Consider the following 22,908-nt stretch of genomic DNA (forward strand, 5'->3'; position numbering starts at 1 on the left):
ATATTTATATACCCACATACAAAGATTAACCTCTTTTTGTTATACGTGGTATACAGCCAGCTGCAGGAATTATTTTCCTTGTGGATTATGTCAAATATATCCCCAATAAGGCTGATCAAAGATCTGCAGCACTAGCAATAATTATGCCTAACATAAGAGGACCTAGTGCAGGAAAAACACAAATCCTCGTGGAAGTTGTCCACTCGACAATTTTATACCCTGCACCAATCTGGCATTAAATACTAAACAAACAAAAGAATAAATTAATATTGGAAAAAATACAAAGAAAAGCTTTGTTAAGGGCCATCTGCGTATACCGGACGGCCTCGACTGTAGTTCTACAATTCATATCGGTAGTACCACCAATATACTTGCAGGCAAGAGAAAGATCGAGAACATGCGACAAGAACAGTCAGGAAAAAAAAAAGAAAAAAGGGAAACAATATTAATGTTTCATGAAGAATGGGAAATGAACAGAAGACCTCGTGTACGAAGGTGCGAATCTAGGATGTAGAGAAGTGGATCAATTGGATTTATAAGAATACGAACTACTTTACACAATTCGTAACTGGTTGATCGTTCAAAGCCTATCTCGAAAGAATAGGCAAAGCAACGGATGGTAACCATGCGGACTGTGGAGTAATTGACACATACGAGCATTGTGTATTTCAATGTAATAGATTTAATGAAGATAGAGCCGAAATGTACCCAACATTAGGCATATTCAGGCATATCAAAAGTGATATCGCAGTAAGTGATATCGCTGGAAGACGTACCACGCGCGTAAGCCGAGTGGTTTTATGGATGCACTCGAAGACAATGCCCCCAAAAGGGGAAATACGTTCGGATGTAATCCATCTACTCTTAATACAGCTCACACCAGGTACGATTCACCTAGTACGGGCTTAAGAAGATTTCTATTCTCACATACAAAAGGCGTAAAATATTAAGATTATAGATATATTTTAGAAAGTATAATATCTCAAACGTCAACATTTGTCCTTCATCATACCATACGTTTACAGATAGTAGCTTAAGTTGCGCTAGTTTTGAAACTTAGAAAATCATTTTGGCCGGTAATAAATTGACTTCTGAGATTGGAGATTATTTGAAAATATCAAATGTCAGTATATTTCATTATGTTATGTTAACATTGTTCAATAAGAAAGCTTTGTTTAAAGCAGCTGTTCACAGTCGATTAAAAACAGCATATCGTCGATTTTCTTATTGTTCCATAATTCATACAACTTATGTAATCTACATATTTTGTTTGATTTCAAATGAAATGTTTAATACAAATATTTTGAACTGCATTACACGGGTAATAAACAACCCTTAAGGCCCAGCAAAAACTAAGGGATATCCCTCAACACTATGTTAATAATAGTTTTTGTTTCAGGTATGCTAACAGTTCTAATTTAACATGGCTTCAACGCCAACAACAGAAATTAAAAGAACGAAGAGAACTTATTTTGAGAGAAGAGCGACAGCCACATGAAACCAGGCTTCTATCTGAACTTCGTTCTATACAATCCAGGCATATGCGTCCTACTGCAAGTCATCGTCTTGACGGTAAGACCAAAATTATTAGAATAAGTAGGATCATGAAATATTGTTGTACAGTAATTTAATAATATTGCTATTAAAATGTTCAACGGCGTTGGAAGTTCAAACCTACTATTGATGGGTTAGGTTAGTTGCGCTTAATATTACTTCTTGGCAAATGTGTTCACTTCTTCTTCAAGTGTCATGTTCTCCTAGAAGGTTGACAATCTATTGCATCATCTTCATTTTGTCTACTGCTTTAACGCGGATTCTTGAATTATTGAGCCTATGAGGTCCGTCTTCTATCTCATCCACTTCTTGTTTAAGTACTATCTCAGCGATGGAGGTCGACAATCATCAAAGCTTTTGGGAATTTAAAGACAGCTGCTCCTGGCAGCCATGGTATTCTACGTCTCCATATGCTTTCCCATCTTTAACAGGATTACGGTATCATTCATTCATCATAATGAAACCCCATCCACGTTTACTTTCAATTTATCCTTTAAATATTAACTGTAGTAAATTGTATTTACCATTTCTCTTAATTTTTCCAACATATTCTAGTTTTCTTGGTGGTGTTAAAAATTCACTGTATAAATTATGCAGCAGTGGCGATATTATACACCCTTGTCTTGTTCCGCGTCGTATACTTATTTTGAATTGATCTTAATGTTTTCGTTGTACATCACCCATTAAACAAATTTCACGTTATTCTAATAATATAATGTACTATCAATGTAACCTGCTCTTTTGGTTTGTTGTTCTAATGTCAACTTGTGAATATATTTCTTTCAGTACAGTTTTACGTATTTTTGTCAAACTAATATTTTATATCTTACATATACGATTTTTAGGCTATACCAGTGACACCACAGCTTTCGCTGACGATGATGAAGATTACACTATTCCTCTACACATCAATACCATGCACAAAAATGGAACCTCTACTCCAGGATCTACCAGTAATTACAGTACTCTGAAGTCTACTTACAGCACCAGTGTTAAAAACGAAAGGCCTTTCGTCAGCGTCAAGAGAGCTCACGAACGATATGCACAGGTCAGCCATTCAATAAGATAATAATTTTAGATAGACATTAAAATGTTTAACACGATTTATGTAATTCTCATTCTGTGAAATATCTTTTTGAAATCATCTACGTAATACGTATAATCTAACGCACTATAACTTGGCACTTAAATTGCATCTGTTGTGTGTAAAGGTATGAAATATATATATAATATATAAATACGAACCGATTTTCCTAGGCTTAACCAGAACCTCACTTTTAACTATCTAAAAATCAAAAATTTAGTTATTGCCGACATTTCAAAGAATTACCTCCTTTTAAATGTAGTTGCATTGGGTTTTTCGATTAACCTTGGGTAAGCCTTTACGTGTCAAGTTCGAAGCTACCATACATTTCAATCCTTAGTAGTAACAAAAAACACCACTATGTTACTAGCAAAGTTTTTTAATATTCTAACTCTACAATTCTAAGTTACGGTAAGATCAATAATGTTTTAATAGATAATATATGGTAGCTAATTATAATTTATTCTCTTTCAGCCCTGAAGAAGCCAAATTAATTTTTCAATAAGCACTTTAATTATATAATCATTACATAAAACACTTTATATATTTATGTCTGCCATTTTTGCCAGTTTGCGATGGAATGCAAAAGAGATATTTGACCCAAAAGCCACATGGCAAAGTACCTACTTCAAAACTACGACCGGGTCAGCGTCGTATTTGAAATATCTACCATTGGTGCATTTACGAAACAAACTCAATTTATTGTTATGATTAAACGTATTATTGATAGAATTTTTGTTTTTATTTATGTCAATCATCACCAATATACATTTTTTTTTTCTTTTCAAAATCTGTACATTTTTCAAAATCAAAGGAATGGCTATTTTCTAGAGAATGCTTAGCTAAGGCTATACTGTTTAATTTATTGGTTTGTACACTATGTGTGCAATAATCCTTGTATGTAGATATTGGTGTGTTTGCCCAATATATGTTCAGTTGCAGTCTTTACAATTTATTCCTACAACATCCGACTGATGATCTTTAGTAGCATTGGGTTTAAAATTTGAAAAATATTTTCCGTATGCTTTTGGCGATTTATGTCAAACATTGATGTCATATTTTGCCAACATTTTCGACATTTGTTCAGAGAATCCATTAATGTACGGTAAGGATATGGTGTCTCTATACTATATTCTCTATGTAAGAGTATAGTTAGTTGTTCCTGAATCCTGCTTTCCGAAATATCGATGACTGTTCGTATTCGGTGCATAGAGTTCTTATATCCTGTGAATAGCTTTCCCCATTACCTACGTATTTTTTATTGCTATGGTATTTTTTGCGCTACAATTGAATATGTTTTATTGTAATAGTTCCTCAAATTATTAGTAGTCCTACTTTTAGCGTTTCATCTGTGATTTCGCTGTTGCAGTATTGACCATATCATAGCAATTAGTAATACGAAAATTTTATGAGGTTGCCAAGATTGCAATTTACTGATATTTCAAAAAGTTTCTAAATAATTTTAACAATTCTTACACTTTAACACAACATTTAATCCGGGTTATATGGTCTATAATTTTTTTTAACGTTTACCACAGAATAAGAATTACGCTGTATATTTATTATTATTTTTGTATTATATTCACGTGTAATATCTTAAGCACTACATTATTATAATACATTTTCATTTGATAACTGACACTGTAAGTTTTTGTTTCGTGGTTTAGAACAGGGATTACCAAAAGTTTTGGAAATAGTGCCACTATTTGAATAAAATTGTGCCAACTTTCAATCTTCCCAAGTATTAACGGTAAAAAATGTGTTATTTAGATGGTGATTAATGAAAGTTCGTGCAAACAATACTTTTTGTGGCGATTTAATTATTTTAAATAGTTTTAAAATTAAAATAGTATTTTTAAAGGTAATATTTGATTCAAATTAATTTAGAGATATATAAATAATTTAAAGATCACATAGTAGAGCAAATATGAATCCATAGTCAAATCAGCAAAAATCAGGATAATATTTCGTATATGTTAGGATTTTTAAATTCAACTGTTATCTTTAAAAATAATAATAAATAAATAAATAATAAAAGATCAGATCAGAACAGAAAAACTAGTATTTTTCAACTATATATAAAAATCAACTTTGGCGAAAATGCCGACAGTTGATTTAATAGTCATGTCACAGAAATGAAGAAACCTAATACAATTTATAAAATTGACAACTTATTTAAATAAAACTAAATAAATCAAATATTGCCCAATTTAAACATATAGAAACCAGAAACTAAGTTTATTATGGCCGTAGAGGTTTGGAAATCATAGTTTTAGAGAAATGATTTGTATCTGACAACATTTATAAAACACCCTTTAAATATTAGACCAAGTGAATTATTTATACTTTTTATAAATAGTTAAACAAAAACTAACAGTGTTGTTAAGTAAATATATTACATCTTACAACCCCATGCACCAATTTACAAGTTTCACTTAAACTAACATTTTTAGAATGGTAACCAGTCCCCAGCACAAATTTTAGCTGCAAACCCTTTAGGGCACGTAGTCCGTCCTCCTTCCAGAAGCACTGATCAAGTAGATAGTGGACTTTTATCGTTAGCGGAAAAACAGCAATACAAAACAAACTACAGTAAACAACAACAAACGGTGGGTATTGAAAGTGAGACGGACAGTTCGCCGACTACAGAGGAAAGGCTGCCTAGACCACCCACTGATGGAAAGCCCTCTGTTGATCATAGATCACCTATTGACAGAGAGCAACCTGTAGGTCAACGGCAGCTTGTTGACCGAGGGGAGCGCTCTGAAGATAGGTCAGACGGTAGACCTCCTGTGGATGGTGCTAGGCTAGAAGCACTGAATGACCTGATCGCTAACCTATCGAGTGGGTCTGATAAATCTAACGAGAGTCCTAACAATGTTGCACCAGCATGGCAGGTACTAACAATGGGTTAATTTTTTTTGCTTTGTCAATAATTTTATTGTATCAACTCATATTAAAAAAATCATATTCACTAATAGATTAAGAACATGTTCTTAGAAAATATATCACAATTGGTTTTAGAGTCACTCACATGTGTACGAAAATCAGTTTTTAGAATTAATTATAATTTATCGTTTGTGCTCTTTGTCGAAAAATGCTTTACAGATATATTTTAGTGTCTTATCGTCATCTGTTTTAATGAAAAAAATATTGTAGAAATATTGAGATTGGAAATACTACAAATCCGTAAAGTTGCCGAATATCAGGACGGTCATATATGTACTTAGCACACAAAAGAAAAACGCAAATTTTCAACAAGTGCCGATTTATTTCTCAACATAGCTGAGAATTGACCCAGTGATATTCCAACTTCTTTAGCGCAGAAACTCCTTCGCATTGTGCTTGAACAGCGTCAAACAATGCTCTCAAGTGGTCTCATGGTACGCTTGTTGTCCGGAGAGAGCAAACGCGGCATCCACCGCTCCGGCAGCTTTCTTATGCTCAAAATCTTATTCAAGATATGATCCGCGCAGTCTTTTTAGATGAATAATTGTCTCAGCCATCTCGCACATCTTTAATGAGAAACTGCAACTCAACGACACGACAGCTTCCATTTGCATTAAAAAACTAAAAGAATTAACAGGCAAAAGCAGAATTTACGGGCAAAATATATTACAAGACTCTGGGGGTAGAATTTTAAGTGATAATAAAGAGCGCTGCACCGAATGGGAAAATTACATAATAGAATTATTTAAAGATGACCAAAGAATCTACCAAGAAGTAACATCTAACCGACATACTGGCCCACCGATTCTAATCTCAGAAGTTTAGAACATCGACCAAGCGAAACGAAGGAAAGCTTCTGGTCCTGACGAAATACCTGCAGAATTGTTACAACTATTAGATGCCTATCACCTCCTTCTTTAACAAGATATGCGGTAGCGGTAAATTATCAGACAACTGGTTAGAATAATAAATACTAACAATATTTATAACTATTCTTAAGAATAGGACTACCAGACAGTGTAGCGACTATCGACTTATCTGTTTAATGAGTCACCACCTCAAAATTTTTATGAAAGTATTGCATTGTCGCATATATAAACTTTGTGAGGGGATAACTAATGAGCAGTTTGGTTTCCAAAACGATATGGGTACTCGGGAGGCTCTCTTTCTGCTCTCTCTTGAACAATTTTGAAACAAATTTGGTACAGAGGCGTCATTCCCAAATTCAGGGCTAGAATAAATGATCGATATACAAATTTTCGGAATTATAAGATCGCTATGTAGTTCGCGCACAGGCCAAAAATGATCTTCAATCGCAAGTCCCACACGGATATTTCCCGGTGCTGAAAGGTCAACCACAACCTAGGTTATTGTCAACAGATATGCGAGCATTTTTAAACCAATTAAACTAGTTTCTTATTTATGCTTTGCTCAAACAGTCATTATGAAAGAGCTTTTAGAGATTAATATTTGAATTTAAAAATTAAACTTTTTCGAGTATAAAATTAAACTTAATGCAAATTGCGTCATTTTCAACGATAACAAAATGCGGCAAATGCAAGAAAAGACCACGTTGACAAAAATACGCCAGTACAAATGTGACACTTCCCATTTGCAATGACAATATGGGCAAATTCTTGAACGGTTACTTATTACGCCAGTATCTCACAGAGGGCGTTAGAGCGTTTTGATGCAACGTTATGACCAAAGATTGCATACTTTGGGAAAGAGACCTGATATACGCTCTACATCGAATCATAATCAAGGAAGATGAAATGCAAAAAGTTGAATGCGAGTAAGCAGATAAAAGCAAAGCGACAAAAGATGGAAATAATATGCAAACAATGGACAAAAAAGAAAATGACTACCACACAAGACCCAACAACAGTTACAGATAGTTTACATCTGTCAATATAGAATCAAAATATTGCACTAGACATAAGAAACTTATTAATAAAGTGTAAATATCAGCATATATGTGATGGATTCGACCGTTACTTGATGGAAGTTCATTTTATATAACAATAAAACACTGAAAACTTTTATTTTCAACATCCACAAAATTTAATATAATTTATGATCACTAAAGCATTAAAAACAATAAGAGCCAAAAGAAAACGCACATAAACTGTGGTGTATACAAACTTACATGTAGTGACTGCCCAAAACTTACATCGGTCAAACTGGTAGATCTATTCCAAACGTATAGCAGAACACAAAAGGGCTTTCAATAATAGAAAAACAGATTCTATGTACGCACTTTACCTTCTAGACTATAATCATTCTTTTAATGACCAATTTCAAATTCTTCATATTCAAAATAAAGGCCTTAAGCTATCTTTATTACTATCTATGGAAATTAATAAATTTGGTTTTTAGAAAAACCATGGTTTTTGCTTTTTGGCAAGGTTACACTTGTCATTTTAAAGTCCGATTAGTTCTGCTTTCTTGTTCATGATATCGCGGACTTCCTCATGTGTATCTCACATAGGTACCGTAGGTACCGGATTTTGAACCACGCGGTATATAGTTACCGTCTTTCATTTCATCTAATATGTCATATGCCTTTAGATAATAACCTTATATTAATTAGATTTAGTGTGTTTTGTGGTCGTTTTATGATCGGAATTAAAACAAAATGGCAATAATGTAATTCCAGGTAGAATTACTTCTACCTGCACAATGTTCAAAATTTGGTCCAGTTACTCACTAGAAGTGTATATAAGTCAATTTATATACTATTATTATAGAAAGCTTCTGTTCGAAATTAAACTGTAAGTGTAAAATAGCCTCACTTTTTAAGAAACAACAGCTTGCCCTTCGCATTTAGCTGATAACAACCCTGCGAACTTTACCAGTTAAAGATTACACTTAACACAGACAGGGAATAGGTGGTACAAATCTCTTTCGTATGTACAACTTGATAAAAGTAAATTAGTAAGTGGTTTATTTTGTGGACCGCTGTACAACAAGCAGTAGATAATTTGTGGCTCAAATTTCAATCCGGTATGCAGAAAAGAGTTTTAAAGACTATAAAGTGTAGACACATAGTAAAAATACATCATTTGAGAAAGGCACTCTGACGAAACGGCTGTAGTGATAATAAACTATAACAAATATTATGGAAGTGTTGAAAACAAAAGTTTTTAGTGTTTTATTGTTAAATCAGCATATACAGCAGTTTTAGACCTAAAACAGATGGGACGTAAAGAACAGAAGAAACCTAAACAAAAACAATTATCTCATAGAAATGAGACATTTTCAATTATATTGAATTGTTAGAAAAGGACAAGAAGAAATAGATAAAGATGGCAAGAGCGTCAAAGGGATAAAAAAGTAGTATATGAGTTATACACTATTCAAATAATCCGAATTTCGACTGTTCAAAAAAAAATTTGAGAATGCGAATATATCTATAATGATTTCATTTTATAAAAAAATGACCGTCCTAAAATGTATAAAAAATATTTAGATCATTTATTCATTAAATCCAAAACAGTTTAATTTATGCGATCATATATAATATATGTGGTGTCATTTACATTTTACCGAGTCTTGATAAAAAGAATCATGCACGAAGAGCTTTACATTTTGTTCTCATAGTTATTTGCGTGTTTTTTATTGTATTGCCTTTTATTGCGTGTCAAAAAGCTTTATAGCATGACCATGCATGATATGTCAAAAATCAATGTCTTGATATTTCAAAGTATTCACCCGAATCATGGAATCATTCATTCAAATTACTGATGGATAATAATTGCACATATTTTAATTTTTTGTATCTGCCTAATGAGACTATCTAATGCATATTTGTCTTTATTAATTAAATGATCAAATACTTTGATTTTCTATATGGAGAGAACTTTTATATCTCATAACTTGTTGGTTCTGCTTAATATCCTAACATTTATAAATGAAACTATTCATATAGAGTGAGTTTGGAACGTCTCAATTACAAATAGATCACCCTATATATTTTCTTTCTTTTGCAATCATTAAAAAATGCTGAATATGTTTCAAGTAATATTGCCTGGACCTATATGATAGAATTTTTCTTAGAGGGCCAATTCACCATCATTTTTTTTATTATTGTCAGTAGTAACATTATCATCAGTGCGAAAACTGATAAGGAATCACAATTGTGAATACCATAAATGAATTAACAGCAATAATTATAAACAACCCATTGACGAACAGTGAGGAACCAATGTTAAAGAAGGAACAAGCCAGCTTGAGACCAAACCAATCATGTATCGACCAAATTAACAAACTTAGAGAGTTAGGAATTTAACTCTTCTCTTTTCATACGCTTTGTGGCCTTCAAGATAGACTTCGACATGCTCACACATATGGAAGACACTACAGGAAATAGGAATACCAGAAAAAAATAATAAATCTCATTGAAGAACTCTACAGATGATACAGAAAGCAAAATCCTACACAACGGCATAACATATGATCCAATAGCTGTTCTAAACGGCGTAAAACAGGGCTGTGTTTTATCCCCCCCCCCCCCCACTATTTAACATTCTACTGGACTGCGTACTAACAAAGATAAACTCTAATAGAGGAATTTACTGGAGATTAACAAAGAAACTGGAAGATCTAGATTACGCTGATATTATATGCCTCTTAACACATTCAAAACAGGCTATGCAACTCCAAGTAAACATATTACAGGAAGAATCAAAGAAAATTGGTCTAGAAATGCACATCAATAAAACCAAAAAATACGATTTGGCACCAGAAACAACCAGCCTATTGTGATGAAAAACCAGGAAATTAAGAAAGTGGTGGAATTTTGTTTCTCTGAGCTGATTAATTGATTGTAACGGTGATATAATTATTGCAGGAAAGAATTGAGGTTCGTAATACCTACAATAGGCTTAATAACATATGGAAGTCCAAGATTTACCCAACCAAAATAAAATTAAAAATCTGTATTATTATATGGCTGTGAAACGTATAAGATATCATCACCCATATTACACCTATTACAAGTTTTGACCTAATCCAATCTCAAATGAAAATTTATGAACCAAACCAACCAAAAAATGTCATAAAGCAAATAAAGCGAAGAAAATGAAGAATGCTGTGTCATACACTCCGTAGATTCCTAGTTGACACCTCCAGAATAGCACTGGATTGGAATTCTCAAGGCCAACGGAAAGTAGGCAGAAACATTTTGGGAAAAACATTTAATTGTAATCATCATTCATCGAATTCCATTAATTGATTATAGAATTCACATTGGTTATTTTTTTGCACTTTTACACGTTTGTGTTTTCTTTTGCTTTATCTGATTTATTAATTGCCTAATATGTTATATATACTGTTCTCATAAAGTTCCATAAATTGCATGTGCCCTTGTATGCCATACATTCCCTACTCTACATTGCAATTATTGCGAACACAGTGAAATATGTTACGTGTCATTAACTTATAGTATTATTTTTTATAAAAATTATGTAACCTATTATGAGTTATATATTTATTTAATTTTCAAAATTTTCTAATCTATTTTTATTTCAGTACCAACGTGAAGAATCAATTCAGTCTTGGCGATCACAGACAGGCACGGAGCTGGACTCAAGTCCCTCTCACAATTCTTCTCCAAGACCTCAAACACCAGCGTTTCCTGTGCACGCCAGGACTCCTTACATAAATGCTTCTACTCCAACTGTACAATTCGACATACCTTCCGAACGATTACCTCCAAAAAGTCCTACAACCCAGAGGTAAGTTCATTTACACATATGCTTGATAGATTAAACAATTTATTGTGGGTTTGTGATAAAAGAATTATTATGATCAGTGTATACAATGGATTTAGTTAATTCTTCTACTTTTATTGCGTTTACCCTGTCAAATGCATTCTTAAGGTCCACAAAACATAAATATGTCTTTTCTTGTATTTAAGTGATTTCTCTTGCACTTACCTCATTATAAATATAGCGTCGGCGCATGATCTTCCCGACCTAAAACCTTGTTGTTCTTCTGCTAGTGTCATAATTTCATTAAGTTCATTTGTTATAACTTTAGTTGTTAATTTTAGTGTTGTATTTAATAAGTTAATTCGTCTGTAATTATCCAGGTCCGATTTATCTCCCTTTTTGAAGAGAGGTATTAGGATGCTTGATCTCCATTCTTGTGGTATTCTGTTCCATTATTTTTTGTATAAGTTTTAATAATTGTTTGGTCAGATATGTTCCTCCGTACTTTAGGAGTTTGTTCGGTATTCTGTCTTCTGTGGGTGATTTTCTATTTTTTAATTTCCTTAATGCTTCCTTTACCTCTCCCTCTTCATTTTTTATTTCTTTGTTTGTCGTCAATTCTAGTGGTAATGGTTTTATTACCTTCACCTTTAACAAAATGGTTAAAGTATTCTGCCCGTGTTTCCTTCTGAATGTATTTCGTTTTCATTAGTTCGTTCATCTCTTTGCTATCTGATCATTCTTCATATTTCTCTTTGTGTTCCGTGTGTCCATCGTGTTCCATTTGTTTTGAGAACCTTTCCAGTTTTTCTTTTTATTTGTCTGACTGAACTATTCGTTTCATTTTTGATTTGTTTATAATAGTTGTATGCCTGTTGTGCTTGTTGTGTTCTGTATTGTAAAAAGGTTTTCTCCTTTTCTTCACATTTTGCCTTCACTTCCTCTCTAAAATCAATGTATGATCAAACTGCTAGAGTTTGTCGTCCAGATCTTATGTATTGATATATGTATGAGTTTGTATTTTATGAAAACGATCAGTGGTATTTGCAGTGAACTATTTTTGGTAGTCTTACAGGATAGTTATAATTATGTTTCTTTTAATAATTGTTACCAAAAGTAAATATTATTAAAGTAAATCATGTGACTCTATATCTGCCAATATTTTGCTTTTTTGTACGATCCTTTCCACTGCTGTACCCAAGTACCTTAGTCACACGTTTCATATTGATTGTACAAGTAAACACTTTTTGCAAAGATGTCTAGAGTATTCTTTTATAAAAAGGATATTTCAAAAACATAGTGAGACATACCTTAAGTACGATTATGCAATTCAAGAAGTCATATTGAAATAATGAAAAGTAATATAAACATTTTATATTCCTTTAACGATCCAAATAAGTTTTAAAACTTATATTTAATTCACAAATGCCCTTCTTCTACTTTTATCACACTGGTTAATCGAACATTAAGATTATTATATTTATAGACGCTTGAGTTTCCCTTCATCAGCATACAAAAACAATATGAAGTGGTCACTTTCTCCTGAAAGGTAAAGTAATATCTCTCAATAAACTTGTGGCACATACAGCATGATATTTTTTGTATTATGGCATAAGACATAACAAACCAATGTGGTACACTTTCACCGCATTGTTAAAGTAACTACACTGTTTCTATGTAATAACTTGACTTTTTGTTGTTCCGAAATGTAATGATATATTCTGCATTAAGAGCTTTTTATTTAAAAATGTATTATACATAAAAAGTAAAAACGTGTTTATAAAGAAGGAATGCAAAAACAGCTTAAATAATGCACCATATCTTGGAGTAAATAAAGCAATGCATGCACAAGCAACTAATTACTCAATTTTTAAAGCGATCGACAAATTGATTGTATCAATGCAATGGGCAAAACGTTTCTAATAAAGATGGGAAAAACTATTGTTTCTGTTTCAGCCTCACGTTTTATTGAAACAAAAAACAGTTTTTCCGTTTCAACGATTTATATTTCTGGAGCTTGATGAAAAAGGGTCAATCTCCTTTTCATGCGTTGACATAAAAATAAGTTTAATTGATTTATTTCTTGTTTAAAACTCACCTGACAAACGAAAACCGGATATTCCTCAGATAATTTTAAGACGATTTAATCCAATTCACCTAGTCCGAAAGGGAGCTAGAGCTCTTTGAAGATGGCGCCTTGTAAGTAGTTTTTTTTTTAAAGCTCCAGAACGCTACTATTCAGAAAAACGAAAACTGGTACGATTATTTATCATTTATCCTCCAGGGTTGAATCGATTCCATTAATTGCGAATTTCTGGTACTGTTCATAGGCGTCCGTTTTGGCTAGGTCAACGGTTATTTTAACGCATAACTTTTTGTCTTAAATTTTTAAGCATTTGTGATACTAGATTATTAAATTTTCAGGTATTTTAATACTGAAAAGTATTATTTATATTATTATTATTATTTTCAGGTATTCTTACTTTCAGTCTGTAGGATACAACGTTTTCTAGTAAAATCACTTGAAAATGTTTCGTTTTTTCGTCAGAAAAGTTAAATTAATAGGTACCTTAATTAATTTTATAAATTACCTTTTGTTTCAATAAATGAAGTACAAAATTCGTAAAAAAAGTTTGGGAAAGAAGCAAAAAATCAATTTGAAACAAAAACTATGGAACGAAACAACGAGCAACACAAAAAGAACACGTATTAAAAGTGGATATTAACAAAAAATGCTCAATGTGATAGCCCTTAATTTCTATGCATAAATTTTTCATTTTGCTGAGGGAACGCCGAATTCCTGCAAAAATTTCAATGTTATTTCTAAATTCGTTGCAAACATCGTGTATCCTTAGTCAGAGTTGTGCACAATTTTGTATCGGAATGAAATAAACAAATGCTTTTATATATCCTCAAATACAATAATCGCAAGGATTCAAATCCGGCGACCTTGCTGGCAAAGCAACTAGACCACCTCTTCCAATCCAGTGTTCTTCTTAGTTATTATCAAGAAAGTCTCGTACATTCCTGTTAAACTTACAAATGCTAACCATTCCTGCTAAAAGAATATAAATTTTCGTTGTGTAAGATATTTTCTGCGGAAGATTTTGAAATTGTGGGATAATGAACTTCCATTAAAATAACATCTTCTTGTGGTGTTGTTACATCATTATGTCGCCCTGTTTCGTAATTTTTTTTTTTAGTAAAAACCATTTTTGTTGAATTGAAATTGTTGTGTTTGAATGCCACAAATTAAAAACTATAAGACAAACTTCAAGAACTGAAAACAATTTAACAATGAAAAAATGTAAAATGTGAAATTTTATACTTCTGTTGATAGTTCAAAGCCAACTAGTGCAAAAAATATTAATTTTACTTTCATGACGAAAAACGAAAAATTTTCAAATCGATTTTTCTCGAAAACGATGTATCCTACCGACTTAATATAATAGTACCTTTTAGTACTAAAATACCTGAAAATCTAATAATTTAGTATCACGAATAGTTAAAAGCTAAAAGCAAAGAAGTTATGTGTTAAAATAACCGTGGACCTACCCAAAAATGACGCCTATGACCGGTACTAAAAATTAGCAATTGATGGAATCGATTCAACTCTAGAGGATAAATAATCGTACTAATTTTCGTTTCTGGGGAGCGTTCTGAAGGTATCTAAAAAAAACTAATTACAAGCAGTCATCTTCAAAGAGCTCTAGCTCTCTTAGGAAGCATTTTCAGACTAGGTGAATTATGTTAAATTGTATTATAATTATCTGAGGAATCTCCGGTCTTAGTTAGTCACGAGAGTTTCTCGACTCCCTGTATTTTAGAGTCCGAAATTTCAAAACCAATGGTTCCAAAAGTAATTGTTTTGAGTGTAAATATATGCTTTCTTGTTGTCTTTTTTATAAACAAAAATTGGACAAGGCCTAACAAAATTGCAATAAAACATAAGTAGGAAATATTTTATTCTCGTAATGGAAATTAAATAGGAATCGCTTTTCCCAAGTTGTTTGATTTTGGCCATGTGGTTGGAATAAATATTTCTGACAATTGTCGGATCTTTGAAGTTTATTCCAAGTTCTCTCTTTAGTTATTAACTTGTATTTTACTGTGTCAAATTATTTTAAATAATAAATTTTAATGATAAAGCATATTTATATTTCACAATTTACGTGTAAATAGAGGTCCAGTTTCGTATTTAATGTTTATATTATCAATGTCATGTCGTACATATAGACATTCAAAATCGCCGTGCGCTTCGAGCGTTGTTTCTGAGAGAATGGTTCGTTTTACACAAAAAGTGCTAATAAAAATTTTTATTCTAAATTATCTCATCTACATTTCTTGTTTGAAACATTTTTTTCTACAGAGTCTTGGTAAATCGATGTTTTCCGTTCCCACCTCCATTATGAGAGGGGTTTTAGGGCGAAGCTCGGGGGTAGGGATGACAAACTTTTTTACGTTTTTTTGGGTTCCCAAAATTGACATTCTCAGCAAAATTCAGCTTGTTCGTATGATTTTTAGAGGATCAATGACATTTTCTCTGGCGATTGGTATTGATGAAATCCCAGGGCCGCGCCGCACATACGTTGATTTTAAATAATTAGCCGACAGCAGTCAAATTTCAATAGGGATATTAAAAATTCAGAAAACGTCCCAGAGACAAATGATGGTCTGTCTTAACAAAAACGTACTATCCCCACTCCAAAACTGATCTCCGCGCACGTTTGCACGTGCAAATGTGCGCCTAGGTAGCTGTTAGTTACGTTTGGTTCTCTAAGCTCAGGGCCGGTTTTTCAGTGCTTGGTTTAGCCTATTTAATTTTCGGTCACCGAAATATTTACGCTAAATTAGTTTTTCATTACTAGATTAGCGCTTAAACCCGTGTAATTTGATCAAGATTTTAACCGATACTGATTAAATGTGTTAACTCCGAATTTTGTAGTTACGCCTGTGCATAGGTACAGTGAATGCATTATTTTGAGTATTTCTACTATATTTTGAGTACTAAAAAAGCAGTATTTCTACAAACTAATAAAGATTGGTTAGACGAAACCTTTAAACTGGTAGAAAACAATCTAAACCATTTGAAGACTCCAGTGAAAGGACGAAAAGAAGAAAAACAGAAGAAATACGTTCTTTACTTGATGGTGAAGTTATTAGACATTACAGGCTTGAGGAAAAAGGAATGCTTGGAGAAAAAAATACTAAAAGACGTCACAAACTCTCCAAATTGTCTTCATCTATAAGTTTAATCTCGATGTGATGTCAGGTACACAAAAGGGTCAAACCAGGATCAGTTTGCCTTTAAACAATTCAAATGCTGTTACCGGGTGACCCGAATACTGAATCCGATAATATCAGACACCGATGTCTGAGGTATAGACAAAAACCTGTTTATTTTTTGTTAAATTTTGATTTTTTTCATGAAAGATATATAAAAAATTTTAAAAAACAATATTTTTATTGATTTCTATGAGTTTTAGTAGAAATATGTTGTAAAATAATTTTGGCCGCGTAAATCCATTAAATCGACTTATGTGCGCCGGCAAGAACATCTAGATATTTTTAAAATATTTACACAAATTTCATAAATCAATTAAACTTATTTTTGCAATTCCACAATTGCTGCTGTCTTTGTTGACAAATTTGATATCAGGTACTAAGAAGGATTAAGTTGAATATAAGATATTAGAAGTATAACTCCAACGGAGACGTAGCACATTGCTTTTTACAATCTCAATTCTATTTTATGTACAAAATGACAATTGTTTTTTCTTTATGTTTCAAAGTTCAGTTTCAATTGCACAATTTTATTTACCGTACCTATATTTTGTGAAAGTAAAAATGTTTAACTTATATTATAGCTCTTCAACCAACATAGTAATAAACCGTTTCTTCCTCCCTCGACCTTTTTCAACTCATTTCTTTTTATGACTTTATTGTTCTATGAAGACTTGCGATGAAAATGGCTATTTTATCACAGCGGCACTGTGATAATTTTTATTGACGTCTTTTTAAGTCAACAGCGTAAATTTTTCCATGAGTTTTCCAATTTTTTTGCATCCCACCAACAGAAATTCGGTTATCAAGCATCTTATGTTGCTTATCTCGTTTAGTATTACTAACGATATCCTCTCCTTGATTTTAAAAATATATGTATATTGACTCAATTGGATCTTTGTTGCTCCTCTGCGCACAAAGGCCATCATATTGACAACTTAATCAATATTAAGGAAAACGTTTGCAACGCATCAATTGAATTCAACATTTCTGTTTGGAAACGTGATTTGTGAGAATTGGTGTCATACTAATTAGATGTATACGAAGATTTTTCCAGAATGCTGGTATAAGTTAAACTCTTTTACTGCTGTAAAATAACAAATATTAAATTGATTTTTAATTTTAAAAATCCTGTTAACAGAAAGGACCGACCGACTTCTCCCTCCGACTTGACCAACGGTTCAGCAGAATACACTCACACAATTACTAGCCGCAGCATTTCGGCAACGCCAACATCAGGTTTTAGAGATACCACCGATAACTATCAGCATAGTCCAAAAAGTCCAAGCTATAATGGGTCTTCTTCCCCCACTGTTTATTACGGAACATCCAGAAGAAGCTCCATAAACTCGAACAACGAATCGCCACATGAGGTTTCAGCAGCTAATGTAAAATTTGTTAGAGATACTTCCAAGTTTTGGTACAAGCCTTCTATTAGTAGAGAACAGGGTAAGTTTTTACTTAACATTTGTCTACAGACTTAATAAATTAACTCAAATAAATATATAAAGCTTGAGAGAAAGGGAAAAGTGTGTGTGAAAGGAAAATAAAGGGAGGGGAAGAATATGGGAAGCAGTCCCCCATATACAACATTCCTTTTGTGTGTAAAACTTAAAAGTATTATCCTACATATTTTTAGGAAGTAGATTGTGAATTTAATATTGTAATTATAAATATTTTAGCTATCATTATGCTCCGTGAGCAACAACCAGGAACTTTTGTAGTTAGAGACTCGAACTCCTTCCCAGGAGCTTTTGGATTGGCCTTAAGAGTTGCTACAGTGCCATCGAATGTGCAGAATAAGAGTGGCTCCAGTGACGATTTAATCCGCCACTTTCTTATTGAACCCACCAGCAGAGGAGTTCGACTAAAGGGATGTCAGAACGAACCAGTGTTTAGCTCTTTGTCAGCATTGATTTACCAACATTCGATTACCCAGATGGCACTTCCTTGCAGACTTATTCTTCCACATGAGGACTTGAGGTAAATATATTTCCAATGAATTTAAGAACAGTAAATGTTGGTGTGTAATAAAGTAATAATTAATAATTAATTAATATAAATTCTTTGGCACGCCAAAACAGAATTAAAGAACCTTACAGTGTGTTCAACAGTCAACAGTGTGTTAGCAGTCAACAAAATCAGAATAGCCATGTTAGTGTCCAACATCCGTAACGGATAGGCACCATAAGAAGAAGACAGTGTGTTCTTCTAACTGTTTTCTTAATAGTAATTATCCGGACTAGATCGGAAAGTAGCGTATGATTTCTACCCATTACAAACCTCCATAAGATGAGTAGAGCATGATGGTAGTAGAAAAACCAACGGTAGTAAGATAGTAGGTACTTCAATATGCCCCTCTATATCCTCATCCTCTCATTCTGCAACATTCTCACTGGGTTCTTCTGCTCTCCTTGACAATTTATACACACGTCAGTCTCCACGCTACCAATTCGTTTCAGGTAGGAGTTGACACAATCATACTACCGTGAACATCTGAGAAATATGATACTTTGACCTCGCTGTGTTCACTGCCGATCCACATCTTAAGATCAGTGATGAGATGCTGGGTCCAAGTAACCTTTACTCTGCCTTCTGCTCATCTCTACTGCCATTAATTCCTAACAGCTCTTCCTCTCACTTCTTTGGTATTGCTCTCTTTCTTTTTCGTCGTCAATAATTTTTCCATTTCTCGGCCATCAGATTTATCGATCACATCCGTCGATACAGTAAGGTAGCCACTACAAACCTTAAGAAGTTTCTTCCATTTGACTTTCCTAATTTAGAAAACATATTTCTGGATCTGTAAAACACTCTATTAATACCTACACGCTATACGAAGAGTATGGAATAGTTTCTATATAAAGCACAGCAGTCTCCTGACACTTGATCTGGTTCCGCCAACATTCGCCCAGAATGCCTAAGACCATTCTTGCTCTCTTAACAAATCGATAAACATGCACAGCCATCCTAAGATTCGTCCGTAAATTCAACCTAATAAGAAGAACATTCTTATATGTCACAACCTGTACCTCCTCTATACTGATCTCTAACTAACCAAGTTTTCGTCGCCCTATTAACAAAATTTCTTCAATCTTTTGTGATATTATCTGTTTTGAGAAAAAGTTAGTAGAAGATATTAACAACCTGAAGCAAAACCAATATTTTATTGTTTTGTTTCGCTTGGCTGAATTTTAATTCTGAAATTTGTATTTCTGTACATGTTTTTGATTGTTGGTGTATTGGTTATTCTTCCATATTGGCAAATAGTTTGTGTCTATCGACTCGGTCTATAAATGCTTTTTCAAAATTTATAAATGAAACATTTCTCCTCCTTTTTCTATAATTTATATTGTAATAAAAACATTTTGGTTAGTAGAACTGTGTTTTTTATATACCTAGTTACATATTCTTTCTATAGATATTTTGTTATAGGTATTCTGAACAAAACGGCGTCCAGCAACAATCACTATATACGCAAGGAGCAGCTTGTAATGTTCTATACCTCTCTACCATCGACATGGAATCGTTAACCGGACCCGAAGCTATCAAGAAAGCTGTGATGCAGCTCTTCCAGAAGAACCCACTTCCAGGCACAGCAGTAGTTCACTTCAAAGTCAGCGACCAAGGTGTAACATTAACGGATAACAAGCGAAAGTTGTTCTTTAGAAAACATTACCCTATTAATACAGTGTCGCATTGTGGACTAGATCCCGCCGATCACAAGTGGCTCGTCAATGCCGAAGATACAGGAGCAGAGAAAAGTTCTAAGTGAGTATTTAAATTTATTTTTCTCGATATATCGATTTAGATAGTGTTCAGGATACTGTATTAAGACAAATATTAGACACAGAATATTTATTGTTTAATTGTTACTTTATCTAAAAAAAATTAATACAGTTATTTTGATCAATTAGATCAATAGACGTTCTTTCTCTTCAATCTTGAGCCCCCGGAGGGACGGAGGGAGTGTAGTGGTTATCGTGATGTCATGTACTGTCCGTCTCCAAAGATCTCTGTCTCTTGTTATTTCTTTTAACTCATGCATAGGTCTTTTGCATATGCCTGTAATTTGATCGATCCATCTTGGAAATCTTCCTCGTAATCTTCGGCTTTCTACCTTTCCTTGGATGATAAGTCTTTCCATGTTTTCTGTGTCTGCTCTCATAACATGTCCAAGGTATTTTAACTGTGGAATTTGCTGGATGTCCGTTTGCTGATTTTTAGCTCATTTAAAATTGAAATATTTGTCCCGTGGTCGGTTCATGAAAATCCACATCCGTATGTCGGTATTGGGAATATTAAACAGACAACATGGTTATAAAGTTCACTTATAACCGTCATGGTACTTTGTATTTGGAGTTTATAAGCCGTGATCGGAATTTATTTCTTCTTTGTCACTCCTTGATGACTCTCAAGTGATGATGCTCGAGTATTTACACATTTTTACATATTGTTGACTCTAGAAAAACTGCTGAATAGACATATTAGAGATGTTGTGTTGGTAGAAAGTCCAATACATCGGAGGCAGTACGCGTATCAAGCAGGACTCTCTACGGAAACGGTACTGCACCATCTCGTACAGAGGGTGAAGTACGTTCTGGAAAACCAAGAGGTGACGTGGATTCCATCGATATAGAGGAGGCATTCGACAATACCTCCTATGAAGCTATCACAGGAGCAATTAGTCTAAAAGGAACAGACAAAACAAGCTGCAGGTGAATAGGCTGAATACTGAGGAGCCATGTGATATACGCAATGTTACTGGGGGATACACTAGCCAGGGGCTATTCGCTAGAGGAGTCTTATCTCCTCTCTTGTGCAATCTGGTCACTGATGAGCTGATAGCTAGACTTTGACAGGCAACGACAGGCATCATGGCTATGCAAATGACTTGATCATCTTAGCCAACGAAAAATTTAATGACACTGTCAGAGATATAATGCAACAAGCTCATGGTAGCCAGACGCATTAATGCAAAAATGTGAAGTTTAAAACCAGAAATGTTCTATTGGATTTATAACATGGTGGTAAAACCAACAATTACATATGCATCAATAGTATGGTAAAGGTGTAGTAAAAAAGTGCCATCTTTAAACTCAGCAACGTGCAGACTTGCTTACCTTGGAATCACAGGAGCTATTTGGGCCGTACAACCTGAACTCTTATTAAATTTTTAAGATATAGGATATAATGTTGCTGTATTGCCATTGTTAGGCAATCCATATTACGCTGTGTTGGCATTCATGAACTGGAGTATATCGCCCATCGGGCCAATAGTGGCACATCTCAAAAATCACTCAATTTTATTAATTTTTACAATTGAATTTTAAATTTAACGGACTTTCTTGGAACAAGACTGGAACATTAACTCGCATAGTGTTTACTGGATGGCGTAAGTAAATGCAACAATAGAGACACGCATTCAGTATACCAATGTGTGTATTAAGAGACGTAACGCTGTGTTCGTTCAATAGTGACGCTTTTGCATTGTACCGGTATGTTGGGAATATATTAGTATAATTTATTTAAACAATAGTGACACTTGTGAGTCGTGTCAGTACAGAAGTTGCATCTTTGTTTATATTCTTACAAAGTGTTGCTATAGGCAACGGGTTTTGTTTGCTCATTGTACCGAAATACACTTTGCAGTTGCAAAGTCAACCCTAAACATAAATAATATCCATCTATATCGAGCTGAAAATAAACCATGCATTTTACTTTTTAAAGTTGCAAGAAAATAAGAGTGTGTAAATATTTTTTCGTACCAATATTACGTATTACTAACAAGTGTATCTGCATAGTGAAAACTAAAATTAAGGCTGTTTTAGCAGTTCAAGTACACTGCGATTTGAAATGGGCGTATCACTTACTTTTCTACACTGCTTACGCGAGACCATCTTTACTCAGTGCCGCCGGCCGACGGGTAGTTTAATGATAACAAATACATTATTCTCCATTCAAATTAATAGTTTTAACACGAACTAACTGACCGTACGTTCATGAGATTTGACGTCACGAAGGCGATAACGATGAAACTAAGCCCAATGATGAGTAACACGTTTCACTATTAGATTTCAGTATTTTTTAGCAATTTTCTTTAAAATTGGAACACGCTTTTCTCGACTATTACTGGACACAGAAAGGTGAAACAAAAATCAACGATTACAGAAAAAAAAAACTCTTTGGAGTGATGGGCGCAAAAAGTTTGGTTATAATAGAACGTTAAACAGTATATTCCAATTTCTCAACAGAAGTTTCAAAAAAATAAAAAAAAGTAAAACCATCAGTTTAAAGGAAACATAATTTCGAATAACGTGTCCA

At 33.5% G+C, this 22,908-nt stretch overlaps 1 protein-coding gene across 1 annotated transcript in view; it reads left to right on the forward strand.

The window, feature by feature from the left end:
* Positions 1 to 22,908, forward strand: part of by (focal adhesion protein tensin) — a 726,462-nt gene that overhangs the window by 699,761 nt on the left and 3,793 nt on the right. The window contains exons 15-22 of the mRNA XM_072536011.1: positions 1,400 to 1,572; positions 2,400 to 2,602; positions 5,092 to 5,535; positions 11,120 to 11,325; positions 12,788 to 12,850; positions 17,726 to 18,033; positions 18,267 to 18,567; positions 20,020 to 20,355. Of these exons, the coding sequence (XP_072392112.1) occupies positions 1,400 to 1,572; positions 2,400 to 2,602; positions 5,092 to 5,535; positions 11,120 to 11,325; positions 12,788 to 12,850; positions 17,726 to 18,033; positions 18,267 to 18,567; positions 20,020 to 20,355 (2,034 nt within the window). The remainder of the gene's footprint in view (positions 1 to 1,399; positions 1,573 to 2,399; positions 2,603 to 5,091; positions 5,536 to 11,119; positions 11,326 to 12,787; positions 12,851 to 17,725; positions 18,034 to 18,266; positions 18,568 to 20,019; positions 20,356 to 22,908) is intronic.

The sequence above is a fragment of the Diabrotica undecimpunctata genome, chromosome 6 (assembly GCF_040954645.1).
Source record: "Diabrotica undecimpunctata isolate CICGRU chromosome 6, icDiaUnde3, whole genome shotgun sequence".
In the NCBI taxonomy this organism is placed as follows: Eukaryota; Metazoa; Arthropoda; class Insecta; order Coleoptera; family Chrysomelidae; genus Diabrotica; species Diabrotica undecimpunctata.